At 50.8% G+C, this 25,100-nt stretch overlaps 1 protein-coding gene across 1 annotated transcript in view; it reads right to left on the bottom strand.

The window, feature by feature from the left end:
- Nucleotides 1-22,430: 22,430 nt before the first annotated feature.
- SEC14L1 (SEC14 like lipid binding 1) overlaps nt 22,431-25,100 on the bottom strand; it is a 75,181-nt gene continuing 72,511 nt past the window's right edge. Inside the window, exon 17 of the mRNA XM_031657808.1 lies at nt 22,431-24,887. Within this exon, the coding sequence (XP_031513668.1) occupies nt 24,782-24,887 (106 nt within the window). The 3' untranslated portion in view covers nt 22,431-24,781. The remainder of the gene's footprint in view (nt 24,888-25,100) is intronic.

Below are 25,100 nucleotides of genomic sequence, written 5' to 3'. Positions count from 1 at the left end.
GGCCAACATGGTGAAACCCCGTCTCTACCCCAAAAATGGAGCCTGGAGGACAGAAGAGACTCAAGTACTCAAAAAAAAAAAAAAAAGGACATTTCAGGCCGGGCAATGGCTCACGCCTATAATCCCAGCACTTTGGGAGGCCGAGGTGGGGCGGATCAGTTGAGGTCAGGAGTTCAAGACCAGCCTGGCCAACATGGTGAAACCCTGTCTCTACAAAAATACAAAAATTAGCCAGGCGTGGTGTCACATTCCTGTAATTCCAGCTGAGGGAGGCTGGGATTGGGAGGCTGAGGCAGGAGAACCGCTTTAACTCAGGAGGCGGAGGTTGCAGTGAGCTGAGATCGCACCACTGCACTCCAGGCTGGATGACAGAGCTAGACTCCAGCTCAAAAAAAACTCCCATGGGCTCTGTTGCATGCCCGCCAGGGAGGCTGGTGAGCCCAGCCTGGAAGTAGAACCTCCGCTGCTCAGTGCTCTCCACTCTCCATGTTTTGTGCCAGAGTCACTAACTATAGGATTCTAAAATCGAATGCATGCATGAATTCATGGATCCTGTCCTAGTACAGACTCAATTCTTAGGGTATGTCTGATCCCCAGTGCACACACACCCCGTCTCAGAACTCTTAAATAAATGTGTGCGTTTAGAAAATTCCATACCATGTGTAATTTCACATATTAAACAGAAAATCAGGAAGCGATCACAAGAGAAGTCTGGCATTACAGAAGGATTCTTACTGGGGGTTCTTTCAACAGCCTTTTCCCAGAACACATTTTAAAATATGAGTTCACGCACTGGAAAGGTGTTTATTGAACAGACTGCAGTCTGCCTGCCTCACGAGAGCAACATGGTATGCACCCGCATGGGGTTGAAGTGCTTTTTTTTTTTTTTTTTTTTTTTTCCCAGAGACGGAGTCTCACTCTGCCACCCAGGCTGGAGTGCAGTGGCGCAATCTCAGCTCACAGTAGCCTCAGCCTCCCAGGTTTCGCTGATTCTACTGCCTCAGCCTCCCGAGTAGCTGGGACTACAGGCACACCACCCGCGTCCGGCTAATTTTTTGTATTTTAGTAGAGGCGGGGAGGTTTCACCATATTGGCCAGGCTGGCCTCGAGCTCCTGACATTGTGATCCGTCCACCTTGGCCTCACAAAGTGCTGGGATTACAAGCGTGAGCCACCGTGCCCAGCCTGAAGTGCTTTTTCATAACGACGAAGACACCACCATGAAGCTAAGCTAGAGAAATAGGATGGACGCTGGCATTATTCAGAAGTGAACCCTTTGCCATCTGTCCCCAGCGTCCCAGTTCCTGATGTGGAAGGCTATGTTCGCTGCCCCGTCGGGACGTGGGCCTTCCATCTTAGGAGAAGCCGCTCAGATCATGCCAACGAGGAGAGGATCTGGTGGGAGAGTGTCTAACATCTGCCAAGCCCTTTGAAAAAGCTTCCGAGGGGGCCTGGAATGGAATCATGCTTGGCTCTTTGTATGACCAAGGAGATGAATGTCCTGTCTCAGCATTGTGACCTCAGGTCGTCTATGGGAGAATTCGACCTTAGGTGGATTCCAGTCTCATATTTCATCAAAATCATGCACACCACACCTGCTGCCCCGTTTCCAGAGATGGAGCCCCAATCTGTGAGCCTGCTCTAGAGGCCCAGCCCCAGCTCCATCCCTAGGGCTCACTGTGTGACTTCGGGCAAGTGTCTTAACCTCCCTGGGCCTCAGTTTCTTCCTCTCAGTGCTATAAAAGTGCTAGATTAGATCAATGATTCCTAACTAGGGGCAGTTTTGCTCACACAGGGAACATTAAACAGTGTCTGGCCGGGCGCGGTGGCTCACGCCTGCAATCCCAGTACTTTGGGAGGCCAAGGCAGCTGGATCGCTTGAGGTCAGGAGTTCAAGACCAGCCCAGCCAACACGGCAAAACTGTCTCTACTAAAAATACAAAAATTAGCCAGATGTCATGGCGGGCACCTGTAATCCCAGCTACTCAGGAGGCTGAGGCAGGAGAATCCCTTGAACCCAACCCAGGAGGCAGAGGTTGCTGTAGAGCTGAGATCGCACCACTGCACTCCAGCCTGGGTAACAGAACGAGACTCCATCTCAAAAAAAGAAGAAAAAAAAAAACAGTGTCTGGAGACATTGATGGGTGGGTGCTAGTGGCATCTGGTCAGTGGAGGCCAGAGATGCTGCTAAACATCCTACAGTGCACAGGACAGCTCCTCCCACAGATAATGATCCTGTGTAGCACATCAGCAGTGCCTGCTGAGAAATGTGCCATGAATAAACCCAGCCCATTGCCGGCTGCCACCGTGGTCAGGACAGCCCAATAGCACCAAGACCATCCCTAACTCTTGATGGGCAGGACTTGAACTAGGGAGGTGGAGAAGGCTCACTGCCAAGCTCACCACTGTCCCTGATGCCTTCCAGGGAACTCTGGTGATATTCCAGTAGGATTCCCTTGGAAACATCCTCCTGCTCTGCAAACACTGGAGATTGCATGAGGAGCAGTTGGCTGAGCCCTGAGCACATGACAGCCAGTGCTGGGAACTCAGTGGGACAAAATGTCACACTGGGGCATCAAGGTGAGCCACCACGCCCGGCATGTTTGTTTGTTTTTTGAGACAGGGTCTCTTGTTCTGTCACCTAGGCTGGAGTGCAGTGCTGCAATCTTGGCTCACTGCAACCTCCACGTCCTGGGCTCAAGCGATTCTCCCAGCTCAGCCTCACAAGTACCTGAGACTGCAGGCTTGTGCCACCATATCTGGCTACCATGTTCTATTTAGTTTTTTTTAAATAAAAATCTGGGCTGGAAGCGGTGACTCACGCCTGTAATCCCAGCACTTTGGGAGGCGGACATGGGTGGATCACGAGGTCAGGAGATCAAGACCATCCTGGCTAACATGGTGAAAACCCATCTCTACTAAAAATACAAAAAATTAGCCGGGCGCGGTGGTGGGCACCTGTAGTCCCAGCTACACAGGAGGCTGAGGCAGGAGAATGGTGTAAACCCGGGAGGCGGAGCTTGCAGTGAGTGGACATCGCGCCACTGCACTCCAGCCTGGGAGACACAGCGAGACTCCGTCTCAAAAAAAAAATCTGCATGCCTCTTTCAAATCTGTGGTGGGAATCAGACCCTGCACAGGAAATGTCCATCACCTCTAGGGGCCCAGAAATGACAGTGGCCAAAAACACGTGCCTGGCAGAGCCGAGCTGGTTTCCGGAAGGATGTCTCAGCAAAGCATCCCCACTTTTCTCCAGCTTGCATTTTCTCTTCAGCTTTCTCTTACGCTTTTCCAAACCACACAGCTTCTTGGGAGGCATGTTGAAGTGTTTAAAAATGAAGCAATAAAAATAAATCACTTGTTCTCGGAAGACAGCCGGTTGGTTATTTAGCTGCATGTTTCAACGGACTAAATGCTGACACGGGTGTTACCCGGGCACCCAAGCAGCTGTGCCTGCAGACAAGGCGCCTCAGAAAAGACCATTGTCACATCCACCAAAGGACATTCTGCTCCCTGTGGTGGCCAGAAACCCCTTCACGCTGGGGCTGTGCAATGTGATGTTAGCACTGTGCTTTATTCCTGGGATATTGCCACACTCCTTTTTTTTTTTTCTTTTGGAGACAGAGTTTCGCTCTTGTTGCCCAGGTTTGAGTCCTATGGTGCGATCTCGGCTCACTGCAACCTCTGCCTCCCAGGTTCAAGTGATTCTCCTGTCTCAGCCTCCCAAGTAACTGAGATTACAGGTGCCCATCACCACACCCAGCTAATTTTTTGTAGAGATGAGGTTTCACCATGTTGGCCAGGCTGGCCTCGAACTCCTAACCTCAGGTGATACACCCACTTCGGCCTCCCAAAGTGCTGGGATTACAGGCATGAGCCACCACGCCCGACTACCACACTCCTTATAATTGTCTAATTGTCCCAGGCAGCCACCAGCCGGCCCTGGCCCTCCCTGGTGATCTGCTGGGGCTCCTCTCACCACCCCTGATGCCCTTCCCACCCCAGACCCAGTTCCCTACAAGGATTTCTCCAGAGGATTTCAAAGAGCTGCCCATAACCTTTGGTCATGCAGGCACTGAATCTAGAGGACCATTTAGGAATCATTAAAAGCTCGACCTCACTCCTTACACAAAACCCACCAGATGCATCGGAGATTTCAATGTAAAAACATAAAGCTATGAAGGCCAGGTGCGGTAGCTCACGCCTGTAATCCCAGCACTTTGGGAGGCCAAAGCGGGAGGATCACTTGAGTTCGAGACCAGCCTGACCAACGTGGTGAAACCCCATCTCTACTAAAGATACAAAAATTAGCTGGGCATCATGGCATGTGCCTGTAATCCCAGCTACTTGGGAGGCTGAGGCAGGAGAATCGCTTGAACTAGGAGGGGAAGGTTGCAGTGAGCCGAGATCGCACCAGTGCACTCCAGAATGGAGTGAGACTCTGCCTCCAAAAAAAATAAAAACAAAATTTTAAAAAGTCATGAAAGTACCAGAAGAAAAGGTAGGAAAATTAAACATGCAAAAGTCCTCTCCAAGCTGATACAAAACCCAGAGGCTACTGAGTAAGAGAATACATTTGACCTCATAAAAATTACAACTTTCACTGCAGGGGGTGGGGGTGAGGGGATGAAGTCAAATGACAAAAGGCAGCTGTTACCCACCTCACTCAGAACTCAAGCCAAAAAGCTGGTGTCCTTACCAAGACCCATAAGGCCTTGCAGGACCTGACCGGCCCCCTACACCCGCCACGTCCCTCTGACCTCATTCCTGTATTTGTCAGAATGAACTCATTTTTGCTGACCTCATCCCTGTATTTGTCAGAATGAACTCATTTTTGCAGTGGTGACAAATAAGCCCTGATGTCTACAAGATGTGATGTGCTACAGATTTACTTCTCGCTGACGCTGAGTTCTGAGCGAGCCAGGCAGCTCCCCAGAGCAGCAGCGGCTCCACGTGGTGACTCACCCCTCCAGGCTGCCACAATCTCGTGCTTCAACAAACTCAACACGTGGCCTCCAGCGATCATCAAGACGCAGAAGGAATGCCAGGCATCGCTCACCTGTTCCTCAATGCCTCTGCCCAGGAGTGCCCCATGTTCCTTCCCCTCGTGGGGGCCTGGGCCAACTGTGCAGTGCCGCCTGTCTGTAGGGGGCTGGTTATGGGGTGGGCATGAATTATTTGGTGAACGTGCCTTTCTGTCCCGCAGCTCACTCGCCTGGCTACGCCGACTCTGGTGCTTTATCTTGAACACACGGAACTCCTGTCTCATGGCCTTTGAATTAGCTCTTCTCTCTTTCTGGAATGTTCTTCTCCAGGGAATCTGCTTGGCTGGTTCCCTTACTTCCCTCAGTGTAATTCAACAGAAAAGCATCAAAGAATCGACTTAGAACATGGGCAAAAGATATGAACAAATATTTTACCAAAAACGATATACGGATGGCAAATAAGCACATGAAAAGATGTTCAATATCGTGAGCCATTAGGGAAATTCACATTACAGCTACAGTGAGGTATCGCTGCGTAACCATCAAAAGGGCTACAACAAAAAATGGTGGCAACACCAAATGCTAATGAGGATGCAGAGAAATGAGATCACGCACACACTGCTGGTGGGAACGGTACAGTTACTCTGGAAAACAGTCTGGCAGTTTCTTTTCTTTTTTTCTTTTTTTGAGACAGGATCCCACTTTGTTACCCATGCTGGAGTGCAGTGGTGTGATGTCGGCTCATGGCAGCCTTGACCTCCTGGGCTCAAGTGATCCTCCCACTTCAGCCTCCTAAGTAGCTGGGACCAGAGGCACATGTCACCATGCCTGGCTAATTTTTTGTATTTTTAGTAGAGACAGGATTTCACCATGTTGCCCAGGCTGGTCTCAAACTCCTGAGCTCAAGTGATCCTCCTGCTTTGGCCTCCTAAAGTGCTGGGATTACAGGCGCGAGCCACTGCGTCAGGACAGCAGTTTCCTATCAAACAAAACATGCAACTAACTACCACCTGACATAGTGACTGTTGCACTACCTGGAGAAAAGAAAGTTTACGTTCACATACAAATCAGTACACCTGCCTCAGAAGGAGGAGTAGGCATTAAAAAAAAATTGGGACTGAGTGCAGTGGTTCACGCCTGTAATCCCAGCACTTTGGGAGGCCGAGGCGGGTGGATTATTTGAGGCCAGCCTGGCCAACTTGGTGAAACCCAGTCTCTACTAAAAATACAAAAATTGGCCGGGCGTGGTGGTGCACACCTGTAATCCCAGCTACTCAGGAGGCTGAGGCAGGAGAATCGCTTGAATCTGGGAGGTGGAGATTGCAGTGAGCTGAGATCATGCCACTGCACTCCAGCCTGGGCGGCAGAGCGAGGGAGACTCCGTTACACGAAAAATAAAGATAGGTAGACAAATGCTCAGAGCAGGTTTATTTGTAATAAACAAAAACTGGAAACAATGCTTCAGTGACCGTCCTTCATGAAGAACAGTTAAACTGTGGTTCATCCATGCTGTGGGGCAGTGCTCAGCAATGACAACAGTGAACCCTCGGTACATACAACATGCTGCATGAATCTCCAGGGAACTCTGCTGAGTAAAAACAGCCAACTTCAAAAGGTTACAAGCTGCATTAGCCAGGGTTCTCCAGAGAAACAGAACCAACAGGATATAGACAAAGAGATTTATTAGGAAGATTTGCCCATGTGGTTATGGAGGCTGAAATTTCCCATGATCTGCCATCTGCAGGCTGGCAGCTCCGGAAAGCTAGTGGTGTAGTTTCAGCCCCGAAAGCCAGGGGAGCCAACCGTGTCACTCCCATGCTGAGTCCACAGGCCTGAGAACTGGGAGGCTGACAGTGTAAGTCCTGGTCTGGGTCCAAAGGCTCAGGGAGCACTGATGTTCAAGGGCTGGAGAAGATGCATGTCCCAGCTCAAGCATAGAGAGCAAATTCCCCTTTCCTCCGCCTTTTGTTCTGTTCAATATAGATGACACCCATCTATATTGGTGGGGTCTGTCTTCTTTACTCACTCTACAGATTCAAATGCTAATCTCTTCTGGAAATAGCCAGAAATCATGCTTTCCCAGCTCTCTGGGCACATACAATTAACCATCATGAATACTGTGTGATTCCATTTCCAGAACATTTTTTGAAATGACAAAATGCTAGAAGTAGAGAACAGTGGTTGCCAGGGGTTCGGGATGATGAGGGGGCCGGAGGGAGGAGGGTGCAGCTGTAAAAGGGTAACAATGAAGGACCCCCATGGTACTGAAAACAGTCTGTGATTTGACTGTGGTGGCAGTGGATAAAATTTTATAGAACCAAATACACACCCACACGAATGAGTACAAGTAAACCGGGGAAATCGGAATAAGACTGGTGGGCCGGGCGCTGTGGCTCACACCTGTGATCCCAGCACTTTGGGAGGCCGAGGCGGGTGGATCACTTGAGGTCAGGAGTTTAAGACCAGTTTGGCCAACATGGTGAAACCCAGTCTCTACTAAAAATACAAAAATTAGCCAGGCGTGGTGCTGCACACCTGTAATCCCAGCTACTCAGGTGGCTGAAGCAGGAGAGTCACTTGAACCTGGGAAGCAGAGGTTGCAGTGAGCTGAGATCACGTCACTGCACTCTAGCCTGGGTGACAGAGCGAGACTCCGTCTCAATAAATACATAAATAATAAGACTGGTGGATTGTCCCAACATTGATAGCCTGGTTGTGGCAGTGAATTATAATTGTGCAAGATGTTGCCATTGGTGGAAAATGAGTAAAGGGTCAAAGGAATTTCTCAGTACGATTTCTTGCAATGGCATGTGGATCTACAATTATCTCAATCAAAATTTTAATTAAAAATAGACACAAAGCTTTTCCTTCATTATTGCGAAACTCGATTCAATTGCTTCATTTTGTTTTTGCTGTTTTAAAAAAATAAAATAAAATTTAAAACAGGGTGGCATTATTAGCAAACTTGTAATCACACAGAATCTACTTTGGCTGGAAGACCTGGCTTCTGTGCAAAGACTCTGGAGTCCCCGTCTTCACTGACTCTGGGTCTTGTGGCAAGAGAAGGTGCACAACACCGTCACCATCTGAGCACAGGGAAACGCGGCGCATCTCCTCAGCTAAGTCCTAATTAGCTTAGTCCTGTGGCAGCAAAACCAAATTCCACAGGAGTGGAGAGTATCAAGAGGGTGCCATGCACAGAATTACAGTATGTCCCTGTCCTTGCTCTTCTTGCAGAGCTCAGATGTTCTCTATTTTGCTTTCAAAAGCAAAGGGCCTTCCACCCCTTCCATCCATTGAACTCTCCATAGAGTCAGCAAAGATCAGTAGTTCCTAAACCAGGAGCACAGTAGCATGTGGGTCCTTCACTCATCTACACCCTGAAAATGTTCTTGAAAATGTCTCAAGCAAGAAGCCAACGGCTCCTCTTCCTGTGGCCCCAGCAAATCTCAGCAGCGCCCCAAAGGCTGGAACCAGCTTTGGAACCAGACAAGTGGTCCATGCACCCCCATGTCCTAGAGCAGGAACCTGGGCCACTGCTGCAGGAATCCCTGAGGATCAGGAAATCGGTTCACCAGCGTGGCTCATCATCCGCCCTCCTACAGGCGGGTTTCAGATGAGTGACATTCCCAGAAGCATTTCCTCTCCATTCCCAGGTCACCGGCTGTATTAGCCCATTTCCACACTGCTATAAAGATACCACCCGAGACTAGGTAATTTATCAACAAGGGAGGTTTAACTGACTCACGGTTCTATGTGGCTGGGGAGACCTCAGGAAACTTACACTCACGGCAGAAGGGGAAGCAGGCACCTTCTTCGCAAGGCAGCAGGAGAGAGAGAAGGAAAAGGAAAGGAGAAGAGCCCCTTATAAAACCATCAGACCTTGTGAGAACTCACTCACTATCACGAGAACAGCACTGGGGAAGCTGCCTCCATGATCCAATCACCTCCCTCCCTCCACACGTGGGGATTACAATTCAAGATGAGATTTGGGTGGGGACACAGAGCCAAACCAGATCACCTGGCTCACCCAGACCTGGGACCTGGATGCCCCCTGACTTCTCAGTGTCAGGCTACTCCTCCATAAACAGACATCCAAGGACCGTCGGTGGCTCCCTCCCTCCTTCCATCAAGCCTTCACCTGGTGGTTGGCCCCAAGGCCCCCATGCATGGCCCCTGCCTGCCGCTCTCTTCTGGGTTCCCTGTGCTCGCCTTCACAGAGCTCTCAGCCTTCTGGCTATGTGCCTCAGAGTCCAGGGCTGTCTCCTCCCTCGGGGTCCTGGAAGTACCTTTCTTGCACCTGCCCCCTCCCAGGCAGGCACCTCTGAAGTCCCCCGAGCTGGGGTCCCTTGTGCTCCTAGGGCTCCTTTCCAATCCACTGCCTGCTGGGGGAGGGATGCATCCTCAGGGGCCCCACCTGTACCTGGTGGAGCCAGACCACCATGAAGGCCCATCTCACCTGGCAGAGGCCTGGTGAACACCGGCTGGCCACAGCACCCCCGAGCCTTCCAGAGGCGAGGTGCCGTCCCCATAGGCCGGCCCGGGCAGCATGTGCTGTTTCCGCTCTGGCCAGCACGAAAGCATCCCTCCCTGAGTCCCAGGAAGGGAGGGAAAGTCCAGACTAGCATTGAGACACTGAGGGCTTTGGGGCGGGCAGGGGCATGCAGGGGAGAGGCCGACGCCAATTCCCCGACTCCCCTGCACGGCTCACCGCTTCCCTACTGTGTCTCCCAGGAGCAGCCGTCACTGTCTGCTCCGGAACGTTCCTCTCCATCTTACTCCATAAGGGCAGGGAAATTGGACAGTCTATTTGCTGTCATGTCCCCGTACCCGCAGTGGGAGAAGCTGAGAGGAGCCGGGGCCTCGCCTGGCTGGGATGGGCCTGCCAGGAAGGCTGCAGCTGGTTCCCTGTCCCAGCTGTGGGCACGTTCCCAGTCCTTCGGTCGGGCTCTGTGGCAGGCCCTGAGGAGCACCCCAACCTCTGGGCCCCGGGTGGGAAGATAAAATAGAGGTCAGCAGAGCAGGGCGTGGGGCCAGACTGGATCCTGTTCTCCATTTTGTTGGCTGAAACTGTGGGTAAATTTCCCCAACCCCTCTGAGCCTCAGTTTTCCCATCTGTGCAGTGGGGACAGTAGGACTGACTCTGCAGGGATGGGTGGGGACTAAAATGGTGGGGGTGAGGCACTGAGCTCAGCATATGGCCAGAGGGAGGGCTCCGGGGCACTCCTGGACTGGTTTGTTCAATCAGAACTGCGGGAGGGCCGGGCGCGGTGGCTCACGCCTGTAATCCCAGCACTTTGGGAGGCCAAGGCGAGTGGATCACCTGAGGTCAGGAGTTCGAGACCAGCCTGGCCAACATGGTGAAACCCCGTCTCGACTAAAAATACAAAATTAGCCAGGCGTGGTGGCACATGCCTGCAGTCCCAGGTACTCAGGAAGGAGATAGGAGAATTGCTTGAACCCAGGAGGCAGAGGCTGCAGTAAGCCAAGATCGCACCATTGCACTCCAGCCTGGGCGAGACAGGTAGAGACTCTGTCTAAAAAAAAAAAAAGAAAAGAAAAGAAAAGAAAAGAAAAGAAATGCTCTGGCCTGTGAATGCAGACTGAGAAGCCTGAACTAGAAGCAGTTCAGCTTCCTTCCACATCCCAGGCGCCCACCCATGCTGTGGCAGGACCTGTCCTTCTCACTGGGGAAGGGAGGCCCTTCTGACCTCCACCCTCCATGCACCAGCACCTGCTCTGTGTCCAGCGCACCTTGAGGACCCAGTCACACAGAGGTAGGAAGGAGAAGGAGACAGACCTGGGACAAGTCAGTTCCGTGAACATCACAGGACCGGGCACTGTGGCTTGTGCCTGTGCCTTTTGGGAGGCCGAGGCGGGAGGATCGCTTGAGCCTAGGAATTTGAGACCAGCCTGGGCAACATGGTGAGACCCTTTCACTACAAAAGATAAAAAATAAAACAAATCACGGCGTTGCACAAAAGTCTGTGCAGGGGACAAGGGGGACACAAAGGGAGGCTGGCCAAGCCCCCACAAATGTCTTCAGAGAAGAGCTTCCTGAGTTCTCCTTCTCGAGGGGCAGGAGCGTCCCAGGCAGAGGAAACAGCAGGAGCACAGCGCTGGCGGCCTGGGTAGGGAGGGGAGGGGAGGGGAGGAGAGCGGCATGGTCAGCCAGGGACCTGCATGGAGCTCCCACGGCCAGGTGACACTCAGCAAGCTCAGATCCTTTTACAAATAACCAGCTGCTTCTAGGAGAGAGATTAGCCCAGATTCCCTGGGAGCTTTAGACTATCAGAGTCAACAAAGGATAAATGAATGCATCACTCTCTACTCTTTCGGAGAACACATGTCTAACCGCACCGGCCGCACCTTTGAGGCTGAGATCAGATGGAGCAGCTGAGGACCCAGAGTGATCCCGAATGAACGACTCCAGGAGCTGGGTGAGACGGGGCAGCAGGGAGGGTGGCCGCCATCCATCATGACCCTCTGGCCTTCCCGTCCAGCCTCTTCCAGCACTGTGTGCCCCCACGCCCTCCTTACTCTGGGGACGGCAGGAAGGCTGAAGCCAGGAGGCTCTCAGGTATGTCATGAGTCAACCCGGGCAGAAACGGAAAACGAAGGAGAAGGGAGCAGGTGGGAGGGAGGGAAGACCTGGAGGGCCATGGGGAGGCTCAGGACAGGGGTGGCCCCAGCCCATCACTGGGCACCTCACTGAGACATCACACGAGGGCTTTGCTAGCCGCCCCGGTCTCCCCAGGGCAGAGAATGTGGGCAGCCCAGGCAGAGCTGTCCTGATGCCTACACCCTCAGCACCCAGCCCTTCCAGCTATGCCACAGGAGGCTCATTGAACGGTGCGGAGAGAAGCGAGGAACAGGCCACGACTCACTGAAGGTCTCCAGAGGTGTCTCCCGACCAGCCGCGGAGCCTTCTGGAAGCATTTGGTCCATGTGCTCCTCTGATGCCACCAGAGCTAGGGCTGGCACCTCCCGCAGGGAAACAGACAGCATGCGGCCGGAGGGGCGGGTGCCAGGCCTAAGAAAGCGGCAGCCCTCCAGGAAGCTGAGCCCCATGACCAGCCCGGCCCATGCCCAACAGCCGGCTCACCTCTCCTCCTCTCCTCCAGAGCCTCCCCAGCACAGCTCACAGTGGCAATCCGGGCAGACTTTCCCGGGAACGCCACAGCTGCCAGATGCTGCCCCATCGGGGACGCAGAGGGTGAGCACAGACCCAGCACAGCCCCACACCGACGCCCATGGCAGGAGGTGAGCGGAGGCAGTGCCTTCCCTTCAAGGAAGAGCTTGTTCAATCTTTCCCCAGATTCTAGGTTCTGGGAGCGCAGAGGGCAGGGCTGGCTGGGGCAGGTCTCAGGGACTACCTGTCTGTCGTCCAGCTCGGCCACTGACTGTGACACTGGGCAGGTCCTCTTCCCTCCAGCTCCACAGAGCAGGGCTGGGGGCTCTGAAGAAGGGAGGAGGGCCACCTTCTCCACTGGGCCCATGATCCTTTAGGGGTCCAGAAAAATGTTGTAATTTTCTTTTTCTTTTTCTTTTTCTTTTTTTTTTGAGACAGAGCCTCGCTCTGTCCCCCAGGCTCAAGTGCAGTGGTGTGATCTCGGCTCACTACAACCTCTGCCTCCCAGATTCAAGTGATTCTTGTGCCTCAGCCTCCCGAGTAGCTGGTATTACAGGCACCCGTTACCACACCCAGATAATTTTCGTGTTTTTAGTAGAGATGGGGTCTCACCATATTGGCCAGGCTGGTCACAAACTCCTGGGCTCAAGCGATCTGCCTGCCTCAGCCTCCCACCGTGCTAGGATTACAGGAGTGAGCCACCACAACTGGTTGGGATAAGCCTATTGAGGGGGAGAGAAACCCCATACACACACACACACGCATGCACACACGCACACACACACACATGCACACACATGCACACACATGAACCAAGGAGAGATGATTCCAGATTAACCCATTTTTTGTAGAAGTCAAAGGTTTTGCAGTGCCAGGATTTTGGAGCACACTTCCTATAGAAACAGAACAACAGGATGTATGTACATATGTGTAGAGAGAGACAGACAATCACATACACACAGATGATAAGGATTTGGCTCATGTGATTGCAGAGGTTAAGTCCCAAGATCTGCCTCAGTCAGCAAGCTGGAGGCCCAGGAGGGTGGACCACATGGTTCGTCTGAGGCTTGAGACCCAAGAAGAGCCAGCGTTCAAGTTCAAAGGCAGGAAAAAGCCCATGTCCCAGTCTGAAGATAGGCAGGCCGGAGAATTCTCTTCCTCTGGGGAGGGTGAGCCTTTCTGTTCTATGCAGGCCTTCAACTGACTGGATGAGGCCCACACTAGGGAACACACTCAACTCTTCTCACTGGTACTCAACTCTACTCCACTGGTTTAAATGTTAAACTCGCCCACAAACACCCAGAATAATGTCTGACCACACATCTGGGAACCCTGTGGCCCAGTCAAGTTGACACATAAAAGTACCCAGGTAAGGCTGGGCGCAGTGGCTCAAGCCTGTAATCCCAGCACTTTGGGAGGCCGAGGTGGATGGATCGCCTGAGGTCGGGAGTTTGAGACCAGCCTGGCCAACATGGTGAAACCCCGTCTGTACTAAAACTATAAAAAATTAGCTGGGAGTGGTGGCAGGTGACTGTAATCCCAGATACTCAAGAGGCTGAGGCAGGAGAATCACTTGAACCTGGAAGGCAGAGGTTGCAGTGAGACAAGATCACGCCATTTCACTCCAGCCTAGGTGACAAGAGTGAATCTCCATATCAATAAAAAACAAACAAACCAAAAACCCACACACAAAAAAAGGGACCCAGGTAAGACTCCAGTGGACATGAGGGCTGGAGGATCTCCCCCCCGTGGCTCTGACTCCAAGGGCAGAGCTAAAAGGGCAAAGGCTGTCACTGCCCCAAGCTCTGAGAGCTTCAGCCAGGTTATAAGAGACACAGGATAGTGCCAGGGCAGGAGTGGCTCTTGGCAGAGCCAGGGTCACCTCCAGAGGGCTCCACCTCAGGGGGCTGCTGCTTGACTTCACTCTTGGGTGTACACGGGCTGATATGGTTTGGATCCATGTCCCCACCCAAATCTCATTTTGAATTGTAATCCCCAGTGTTGAAGGCAGGGCCTGGCGGGAGGTGACTGGATTCTGCAGGTGGTATTCCTGTGAATGGCTCAGTACCATCTAATATGGTTTGGCTGTGTCCCCACCCAAATCTCGTAATCCCCATAGTCCCCGTGGTGAGTGGGACCCAGTGGGAGGCAACAGGATCATGCGGGCAGTTCCTCCATGCTGTTCTCATGATATTGAGTTAGTTCTCATGAGATCTGACGGTTTTACAAGGGGCTTTCCCCGCCTTCACGCTGTACTTCTTCCTGCTGCCATGTGGAGGGCCTGTGTTTGCTTCCCCTTCCGCCATGGTTGTAAGTTTCCTGAGGCCTCCCCAGCCATGCTGAACTGTGACTCAATTAAACCTTTTCTGTTTATAAGTTACCCAGTCTCGGGTATGTCCTTAGCAGAACGAGGATGGACTAATACACCATTCCCCCTTGGTACTGCATAGTGAGTGAGTTACCAAGAGATCTGGTTGTTAAAAAGTGTGTGGCGGGCCGGGCGCGGTGGCTCACACCTGTAATCCCAGCACTTTGGGAGGCCGAGGCGGGCAGATCATGAGGTCATGAGATTGAGACCATCATGGCTAATATGGTGAAATCCCATCTCTACTAAAAATACAAAAAATTAGCTGGGGGTGGTGGCACCTGCCTGTAGTCGCAGCTACTCGGGAGGCTGAGGCAGGAGAATTGCTTAAACCCAGGAGGCGGAGGTTGCAGTGAGCCGAGATTGCACCACTGCACTCCAGCCTGGGCGACAGAGCAAGACTCCATCTCCAAAAAAAGAAGGAAAAAAAAAAAAGTGTGTGGCAACCTCCCTCTGGCTCTCTCTTGCTCCTGCTCTGTCTTCCACCATGAGTGAAAGCTCCCTGAGGCCTCCCCGGAAACAGATGCCGCCATGCTTCCAGTAGCCTGCAGAACCGTGAGCCAATGAAATCCGTTTTCTTTATAAATTACCCAGGCTCAGGTATTTCTTTATAGCAGTGCGAGAGCAGACTAATACACTGGCCTGGCAAAGTGGAAAGCGCAGGGCTTGGCAGCCAGACAAGGACTTCACTTTCAACTTGGGACTAAACATGCACTCAGCAGACATGAGATGGCTCTGCAGATGGAGCCGGAAGGGTCTCCCTTCTCTCTGAAGCCCCTGTTCTCTCCATCAGGAGTTGCACCAGGCCTCTTGCCCTCACTGGTTCTCAGAGCTCAGAGAGGGCAGGCAGCAGGTTTTCCTCTCCCTCGTGTCTCTAATCAGACGTAAAGTGGCTGGGGCCAGTGCAGAGACTCGGTGAGGGCTCATGATGATTTGTCACGGTCAAAACTGGGTCCTGTCCTGGTGACAGTTTCTTAAACCCAAAGGCAAGGTCGGAGTGGGAAATAGTCTGGTTGCTTCTATCTGACGGCAGGACAGGTCACAGACAGCACACCGCAGGGGACAGAGCTTTACTTGGAACAACTTCACATTCTCTCGTGGGGAACAGAAGCGACCACGAACATGGAAGCTGCCGCCCTCGGCACAGCCAGCAGGCACACCGGACCAGACATGAGCTACTGCAGGGCACATCCCCGATGGCACCTGTGCCACAGGTCACAGCAGCCCCGTGATTTGGCTAGAAGAAGAAAACCTGAGTTCCTAAGTAAATAACCAGTGTTACTTTTCTTCAAGACAAGCTAACCTGTCTAAAGCCGTTAACCAAAAACAAAAACAAAAGAACAAAGAATAACAAACTTTTTTATTGTAAAATAAAACACAGAATATAAAACACAGAAATGCACAAGCTGCACAGAGGACCCCAGGAGCCCGGGCTGCCCAGACCCCACACCACGCACAGCCTCTGCCCAGGGGGAGCCGCCTTCTGGCTGCTGTGATGATCACTTCCTCGCGTTTTAAAACTTACAATAGATCTGCTGTAAGGAAAAGAAAGGAATTGGGTGGGACATTTCCTACAAATTAAAGACAGCCTTCTGGCCGGGCAGGGTGGTTCACGCCTGTAATCCCAACACTTTGGGAAGCCGAAGCGGGTGGATCATCTCAGGGGTTCGAGACAAGCCTGGTCAATATGGTGAAGCCCCGTCTTTACTAAAAACACACAAAAAAATATCTGGACGTGGTGGCACATGCCTGTAGTCCCAGCTACTCAGGAGGCTGAGGCAGAAGAATTGCTTGAACCCAGAAGGTGGAAGTTGCAGTGAGCCGAGATCGCACCACTGCACTCCAGCCTGGGCGACAGAGTCAGATTTCATCTCAAAAAAAAAAAAAGATAAAGATAAAAAGCCCGAGCCTTCTGACTTCAGTTTCCCACAGTGCAGTTCAATGGGTTCCTTGGTCTCTATTTCTTGCAAATTGGCAGCTGGATTCACAGACTGGATCTACCCAAGGTTGGATAACAAAACTCTAGCAAGACTGTAGATCTCTAGGAGACACAGGACATCTGCTTGTCTTTTGTGTGTGTGATCTTAGCAGCTGATGCTTAATACCTGTATCTATTTATTCATCGGGATTACGGAATGATGTTGTTCTATCATTTCTATAGTTAGTGAAAGTTGGAATACTTTCATAGACACTAATCTTCATCTATTGTGCATTTAGGAAAGGCTGGGATAAATGCTTGCTTCTTATTTACCAGTTTTCAAAATAATTGGTTCCCTATCATTCAGAATTACATTATATATTAAAATTATGAACTCATGAATCTTAACATTCAATGGCGTCCTGCAATTATTATTATAGGACAATAATAATTGGGACAAGTTGAACTCGTCTCGTTTCTGGCCAGTGAAAGCCTCTTTGTGTCTGCTGAGTTCTTTTGACATGAACCTATTTTTTTTTATTTTTTGAGATGGTCTCACTCTTTCACCCAGGCTGGAGTGCAGTGGCACAATCTCAGCTCACTGCAACCTCCACCTCCCGGGTTCAAGTGATTCTTCTGCCTCAGCCTCCCGTGTCGCTGGGATTACAGGTGCCCGCCACCATGCCTGGCTAATTTTGTATTTTTAGTAGAGACAGGGTTTCAACGTGTTGGCCAGGCTGGTCTCGAACTTCCAGGCTCAAGCAATCTGCCACATTTGCCTCCGTAAGCCACTGTGCCCACCCTCTGATAGTCTTTGATCGCTTCTTTCCCAACTGATATATGACAAGACGTCCCAGGCTCATCTGGTACATTTCCTGTCCCAGACCTGGAATGAGCCATTTTAACAGGAACGCCTGGGTTCAATCTGGATGCTAGAGATTCTCTTTGTAATGGGCTGGTCATTGTTTCTAAGTAAATTCACTTAAATACACGCCCACACACATTTAAAGATAAAAATACCTCATGAGTTCATATTAACCTTCCAATTCAAATCTGAGACTACAGGGCTTTTTATTTATTTTTTTGAGACGGAGTCTTGCTTTGTTGCCCAGGCTGAAGTGCAATGGCACAATCTCAGCTCACAGAAACCTCCGCCTCCCGGGTTCAAGTGATTCTCCTGCCTCAGCCTCCTGAGTAGCTGGGATTACAGGCGTGCACCACCATGCCCAGTTAATTTTTGTATTTTTAGTAGGGATGGGGTTTCACCTGGCCAGGCTGGTCTTGAACTCCTGACCTCAGGTGATCCGCCCACCTTGGCCTCCCGGCTATGGGATTACAGGCGTAAGCCACTGCGTAGGCGACTATAGGGCTTCTACTTAACTGCTCCCTGCTGTATCTTACACACAGAGAACCTTCAACACAGGACCCTGGGGAAAGCTGGCTGAGGACAGCCCCTACTCACTCACTTGTTACCATACAAAAACTCAGCATAACAATGTTAATGCTGCCGCTAATATAACCACTAAAACAACAGATGTTTGCAAATGTTCCCCCTATTCTCCTCCCATTTTAAAACACAATTTTGCAGGCCAAGTATGGTGGCTCAAATCTGTAATCCCAGCACTTTGGGAGGCCGTGGCAGGATTGCTTAAGGTCAGGAGTTCGAGACCAACCTAGGCAACACAGCAAGACTTCATCTCTACAAAAATAAAAATAGCTGAGTGTAGTTGCACATGCCTGCAGTCCTACTTGGGCAGCTGAGGCAGAAGGATCACAGGAGCCCAGGAGGTCGAGTTGGAAGCTGTAGAGAGCCGAGATTGTGCCACTGCACAGTGTGGGTGACAGAGCAAGACCGTCTCAAAAAAAAAAAAAAAACAGGCCAGGCATTGTGGCTCACCTGTAATCCTAACACTTTGGGAGGCCAAGGCAGGTGGATTGCTTGAGCCAGGAGTTCGAGATCAACTTGGGCAACATGGTGAAATCCCCTCTCTACCAAAAATACAATAATCACCTGGGTGCAGTGGTGCATGCCTGTAGTCCCAGTTACTCAGGAGGCTAAGGCTGGAGGATTGCTGGAGCTTAGGATGTTGAGATCACAGTGAGCCATGATTGGTCTACAGCACTCCAGCCTGGGCGAGAGCAAGACCCTGTCTCAAAACAAACAAAAACTTTTGTGTGATCAATACATTGTTGGAGCCACTACACACTGTCCCCTTGCCCTCATTAGTCTTGGCTGCACAGATGAGCAGGACCCTGAGCCCGCCGCCAGATCTCATCATGGCTCTCCCCGACACTACCCGAAGCCCAGTTGCTGGATAGCTCAGGAAGGAAAGGTGGCAGGCCCAAGCTGCTGCACACTGATAGCTTTATCAGGGCCCTTTTTTTTTTTGAGATGGAGTTTCGTTCTTGCCGCCCAGGTTGGAGTGCAATGGCGCAACCTCGGCTCACCACAACCTCTGCCTCCTGGGTTCAAGCAATTCTCCTGCCTCAGCCTCCCGAGTAGCTGGGACTACAGGCCAGCTACCCACCACCACTCTGGGCTGATTTTTGTATTTTTAGTAGAGATGGGGTTTCACCACATTGGCCAGGCTGGTCTCAAACTCCTGACCTCAGGTGATCAGCCCGCCTCGGCCTCCTAAAGTGCTGGGATTACAGGCGTGAGTCAACGTGCCTGGCCTGTATCAGTGCCCTTTATACTTGGATGTCAGTTTTGCTGGATATAAAATTTTTGGCTTACTCTTTCCTTGAAAAGTCTTACTTAATCCATTTTCTTCTGGCAGAAAGCTCAGTCCTCAAAAAACTTGATTCCCAGGATGCCCCAAGGATTTTTTTTTTTTTAAGTCCAGCACTTTTCCTAAAATATTCTTGGTGTTGGTCCTTCTCAGGCCCTCGCTCTTTCAATGGCACCCATGTGTTTGCTTATTTTCAACAGCAACCCTTTTGAAGGCTTTCCATCCTTTTATTTTGATTTATAAAATCATCCTCATTTTTCACTTGGCATCGTTTTTTCACTTTGCATTCCCTCTAATTTGTCTCAATTTCTGAAAGGATTCCTGCATTTCTAATCTTTCTTGAGTTCCGTCACTTCATTTCTGAGTTTTTCTGACTCTGATTATGCTTTTCACATTTCATATCATTTTATGCTTTTCAGTTCATTTTAAAAATTATTTTTGGGCTGGGTGTGTTGGATCACGCCTTTAATCTCAGCACACTGGGAGGCCATGGCAAGAGGATTGCTTGAGCCGAGTTTGAGACCAGTCTGGGCAACATAGCAAGCCTTGTGTTTAAAACAAAAAATGGGCCAGCACGGTGGCTCACACCTGTAATCCCAGCACTTTGGGAGGCTGAGGTGGGTGATTACGTGAGGCCAGGAGTTCGAGACAAGTCTGGCCAACATGGTGAAACCCCATCTGTACTAAAAATACAAAAATTAGCCAGGAGTGGTGGTGCAAGCCTGTAGTCCCAGCTACTAGGGAGGCTGAGGCAGGAGAACTGTTTGAACCCAGGAGGCGGTGGTTGTAGCGAGTGGAGATCACGCCACTGCATCCAGCCTGGGCGACACAGCAAGACTCCGTCTCAAAAAATAAAAAATAAAATAAAATACAAAATAAAAATAAAACAAAAATAGTTTTTGAATGTGTTTTCTTTGGTCGGTTTTGCAGGCATGCCTTTCTGGCTTGCTTCCATTGTTGGTGGGAGTGTTACTGTACTCCCCAGTCTGAGCCTTCTATAGGTTTGACTCTGCTACTTTCCTGATGCTCAGTTTTATGGAAAAGTATTTCATAAACATTCAGAATGAAGTATGCTTCAAGAAAGCTGCTCTAATTTTGCAGTGCTCCCTCCTTCTCTGTTGTTTTGTGAAACGTTTAAAACACCACGTCCCATCTGCTTTCATGGCTGCCCTCATGACCCTCCCAGGTACTTGCACAGACTTGGTCCCCATCCTGCTTGACTTGATTCACTCCAAGTGGTGGAACATGCTTTATTTCCTCACTGTGAGGTTCCTTCCAGAAGTGAGACTTGACACGTCAGTCCAGGGAGTCCAGAGGCAGGGCCTGGTCTGCTCCCCTCAACCCTATCCTCTCTCCAACGGCCTTCATGTCCCCAGGCTCCAGGTGCAGCCCAGTTGGTCTGTGCCACCTGCTGAGCACACACTGGCCTTCCCCTGGGGTTCATGTGCCTCCCACTGGGGTTTATGGGGCCTTGTGGCTTCTCCTGCTCTCCCATCCATCAGACATTGTGCGTGTATCCTCTGTGTTCTCCTCCAGACACAGATAACCTATGGGTCTGGTAGGTCTGGCAACTATTGGTGGTTTACCCCAACACGCCTCTAGTTTGGGGTTTATGGGGATACTTTATCACCTAGTTTTGCTGTAAATGATGTCCATAGGTTTCTCTATTATTGACTACAAAACATGTAACAAACGCCGCCATTTCAACCATTTTAAAGTGACAATTCACTTGTCTACAGGTTTTGGGTTTTGCAGTCTAGTTGTACTACCATCTTCCCAGAATCCCTGGCTTTCCAAGGCCTTCGCTTTTCAAGCAAAACTGATTCCAACTGGTTTGTTTCATGATGACATTAATAAGAACGCCTCCACCACAACTTAAGAACTGGAAGACAACCTACGGTTTGGGCTCTGCCAAAGTTCTGCAGAGATGGAGTATTAAAGGAAACATGATATATTTTAAGAATCATCACATTGGCCGGGTGCAGTGGCTCACGCCTGAAATCCCAGCACTTTAGGAGGCCGAGGCGGGTGGATCATTTGAGGTCAGGAGTTCGAGACCAGCCTGGCCAACATGGCAAAAACCCATCTCTACTAAAAATACAAAAATTAGCCAGGCATGGTGGTGGATGCCTGTAGCCCCAGCTACTCAGGAGGCTGAGGCAGGAGAATCACTTGAACCTGAGAGATGGAGGTTACAGTGAGCCGAGACGGTACCATTGCACTCCATCCTGGGTGACAGCAAGACTCTGTTTCAAAAAAACCAAAAAACAAACAAAAAAAACCCACAAAAAAACACAACAACAAAAAAGAACAAACGCATTACTAATGGTTTGGTGGCCCAATATAAACACGCTGCTGTTCAAGATACTCCATTTCAGCGTGGCCCTTTCTGAAGGTGGTCAGGAGACGGGCTGCAGGTTATCATCCTACGACCCTCGCTGACTTTCCAAGCTGCCTCTGGCTTCCACCCTGAAAACTGGATCGCCAAGCCAAAAGCTTGGTAACAGCAGGTCCAACTTGACAACAGACACAGAAATATGAGGACATAAAGGGAATCCAGGTAAAAGGCCTCTTCCTTCCTTCCATCGCAGGTTGGCTGAGTCATCAAACTTCAGCACAGCTAAGATCCTGCCTGCCTGTGGACACACTCACAGCCCAGGCCCAGTATGGACGTGCAGGGCACCCTCGGTCTCCCCTGCTTCCCACCCAGGTGCCAGCCAGACCCCTTGGCTGTGTCCTACCAAGGACTGACTACTAGGAAAGTCAATGATCCTGCAGTTCCCAGTTGGGGAGGAACTGGCTTCTGCACCTTGGCATGCTGCCCTGAGCTGCCTTCTGGTCTGCCCTGAGCTTCACCAAGCCAGCAGCCTGCTCTGCCCGCTGAGTTACGACCGGAAGACCCACTGACTGGCAGGGGAGTGGAGATAAGGTAACCCAGGCTTCTAAAGGTCCACACCTGCCTATTTTATTTTCTTGGAGGTGCCTGATGAAAGCAATCCTTTTTATCACGACAGAAACATCACAGCGGGGATCGCCCCATCACAGTGATGTCTGATCTGGCTGCGTTTAAGAAAAACCATGTCCTGTTTTCTCACAGAAGCGAGGATTTCAAACACTGGGTTCGCTTCTGCATCAGCAAACATATGGCTGTGACCTGAGGACGGGCCACTCACCTGTGAAACAATCCCACACAAGCTCTGGCTTCAGAAGCTCTCTTCTTTCTTCAATCTCTAAAATTCTCCTAAGAATTTCAAACTATTCAAGGGAAACTGGTGTTTCACAATAAGAAAAAGACATTCTTTTCTTTAAACAGTTCACATTTATTATTGATAACAATAAAAAAATCTTTTAAAGACTATCAGTATTGTATTACCAAGTGAGGTAATATGTTTACAAAACATTTACAGAATTTGATATGCAAATAACAAATTTAGGAAGGAAAGTGAATTAAGACATAAGTAATAGAGGGAAAATCAAAGAATCATTAGTACTAAGAAACGGGAAATGACAGTAGCGTTTTAAAAGAGTGGCAAGGTACTAAAAGTAGAGACACGATGCCAACTGCATCCTCAAACCATAGCTGCCCCAGAATTCCCTTACAAGGGGAGTGAGCCTGGATTACTCGGGAGGAAACCCTGTAAGCATTTGTGCCGTCATGTGCTTTGAGCTCTTCACGATGCACTAAACTCTTTGGGGAGAAAAGAATGCCACTCCCGAATCAACTTAAAAAGAACAGATCTTCAGCCTGAGAGGGGGCAGGGCATGGCTGCAATTCAAACAGTTCTATAAACATCTCTGGGCACATGAGGACTGTTCAGTGAAGCATTTTCTTGGCAGCTGTCAGCAAAATCGCCATCTGAGACACAGAGAAAGAGAGAAAGAGAGAGAAAGCAGGGACCATCTTCAGGTCCTTGTGATTTGGGAATAGGAAGCACCGGGTGGAAGCAGCACAGATGCACTACTAACCCTACCTACTAACCCTACCTACTAACCCTACTGCGCTTTCCGGAAGCAAGGCTTCGGGTACCACTGAGGAGCTCGATCTCTAAGAGCAAACACACAAATGTGGTCCAAACGCAGGCGATCACAGCAGAGGCCCCAGGACATCTACAGTGTGCAGGCAGCCACTAGGGCAGACCCGGCCGGGCCAGAGGGCTGCTTGGTCCCTCCCCTGCCCTCCTGATCCCTGCACGGGGCGCACACAGCCTCCACACAGCTCTCCAGTCACGCAGCACCCACCCAGTGCCTTCAGAGCAGAGCTGAGACGGCACAACCAGGATTTCCATGCCTACCACGCACACAGGTGACAGCCGCGTGGGGTGTGGCATGACAAACACGTCCTCTGCTGCACACAGAAACACACGTTCCATGTCCTTATTGTGGAGGCCATCCCCTATGCAACTTCCGGACAGATTCTCAAATAACCTGCTTTTCCCATAAAAAGCTGAAAAAATAAGGGCCTGTACCAGCTACAGCAGGCTTTAAAATCAGGAATTAAACAGAAAATGTAAAAGGCAAACAAATCCCATATTCTGATTTGCTTCTATGAAGACTCCTTCATTACTCAAACTAAGTTTCTACTCACCCCGTCCCCCCAGCACCCCCACCGTCATGCACACATGCACACACACAGTACATGCACGCACACACACGCATGAGTCCGCAATTCCCATGTACACAGAAGCAAGGCTCCTACACACCACGAGCCACCCTGAAGTGGATGAGGGAGATGCTGCTCAGCTATTAATAAAACCCCGTGGACAGTGTCAAGCGGCAAATGCGACTTGCTGGTTCCAAGACGGCCTCCTAGCGGCTGGAACTGTCTGGGCTCTGAGGACAACGAGCCACCAGAGGGCACAGAGGAGATGGGCTACACCGGGCTGGGAACTGACTGCAGGTGAGAAGGGCGGAGCGGAAGGAAACAGGGAAAGAACCCCCCACCCAAGTTCACATACAGAAAAATCCTGCTCTAAAAAGTATCAGAGAGATTTGAAAAGGACGAAAGAGAAAGTCACGTTTAACGATGGCAGCATTTTCCTAGAGTCACCAGGAGTCCCCAAGAGCCCACTTCAGGACAGTGGGTGGTGTGGGTGGGTCTGGCCCTGGGGCAGGGTGCTCCGCAGGTGGCCTCTGAATCCTCAGAGGAAAAGGGCCTCAAGGGCTGGCCCTAAGTCCACAGACCATCTCGACTGTGGCGGGAGGCGTGGGGGCCGCAAGGCAGCTTGGGGGCAGCGAGCTGGCAGCTTCCGTCCCGGGTGAGGAGGGGCCATCTCTGGACGGTGTCACAGGAATTCATTCACTAATGGACAATGTGGAGTTCGTTGGAAAAATTTTTTGCATCAACATCTGAGACCACGTCAATCCTTTAATTGGTATAGAAACTACTTTTCTTTCAAGAGAGCCCTTGTGCTCTGGTTTGATTTTGTGCACAACGTATACAAAATCTATGGCTATTGAGTTAAGTTAGGATCAGAGTTAAAACTACCTGCCAAGGTAGTTTTGGGATCAAATGACTACATTTACCATCTGAGAGCTATCTGCTATCTAGAGGTGAGAGGAGTCTGTACAACGTCGCCCTGGGCGGGCGGGCGGGCGCAGCTGGCTGTCCGAGGAGGAGCGGCCGTCACACACTAGGTGCAGGCAGCGTGCACTACCTGGAGATCATGGAGCTGGAGTGGGACTGGCTGGAGGAGGTGGTGGCGGCACTCAGCTGGGAAAAGCCGCTGTGGCTGGACTCCAGGCTCGTCATGGAACCTCTGTAATGGCACAGGGAGGGGCGAGGCCTGAGGACCACCCTGCCAACCACCCGCCTGCCCACACTGCCTACTGGACTTTGTGGCCCACCCTGCTCTCTGCTCACTTCTCAACCCCACCAGTGCTTGCAAACGGGGGATGGACCTGAGTAACCCACCCAGGGGGCCGGCTTCCCACAGCCTGCACACAGACAGCAGCGTGAGCGAAAGCAAAGG

Source organism: Papio anubis, chromosome 17 (genome assembly GCF_008728515.1).
Source record: "Papio anubis isolate 15944 chromosome 17, Panubis1.0, whole genome shotgun sequence".
Classification (NCBI taxonomy): domain Eukaryota; kingdom Metazoa; phylum Chordata; class Mammalia; order Primates; family Cercopithecidae; genus Papio; species Papio anubis.
Note: the sequence above shows the minus strand (reverse complement) of the source record. Positions and strands in the feature narration are given on the sequence as shown.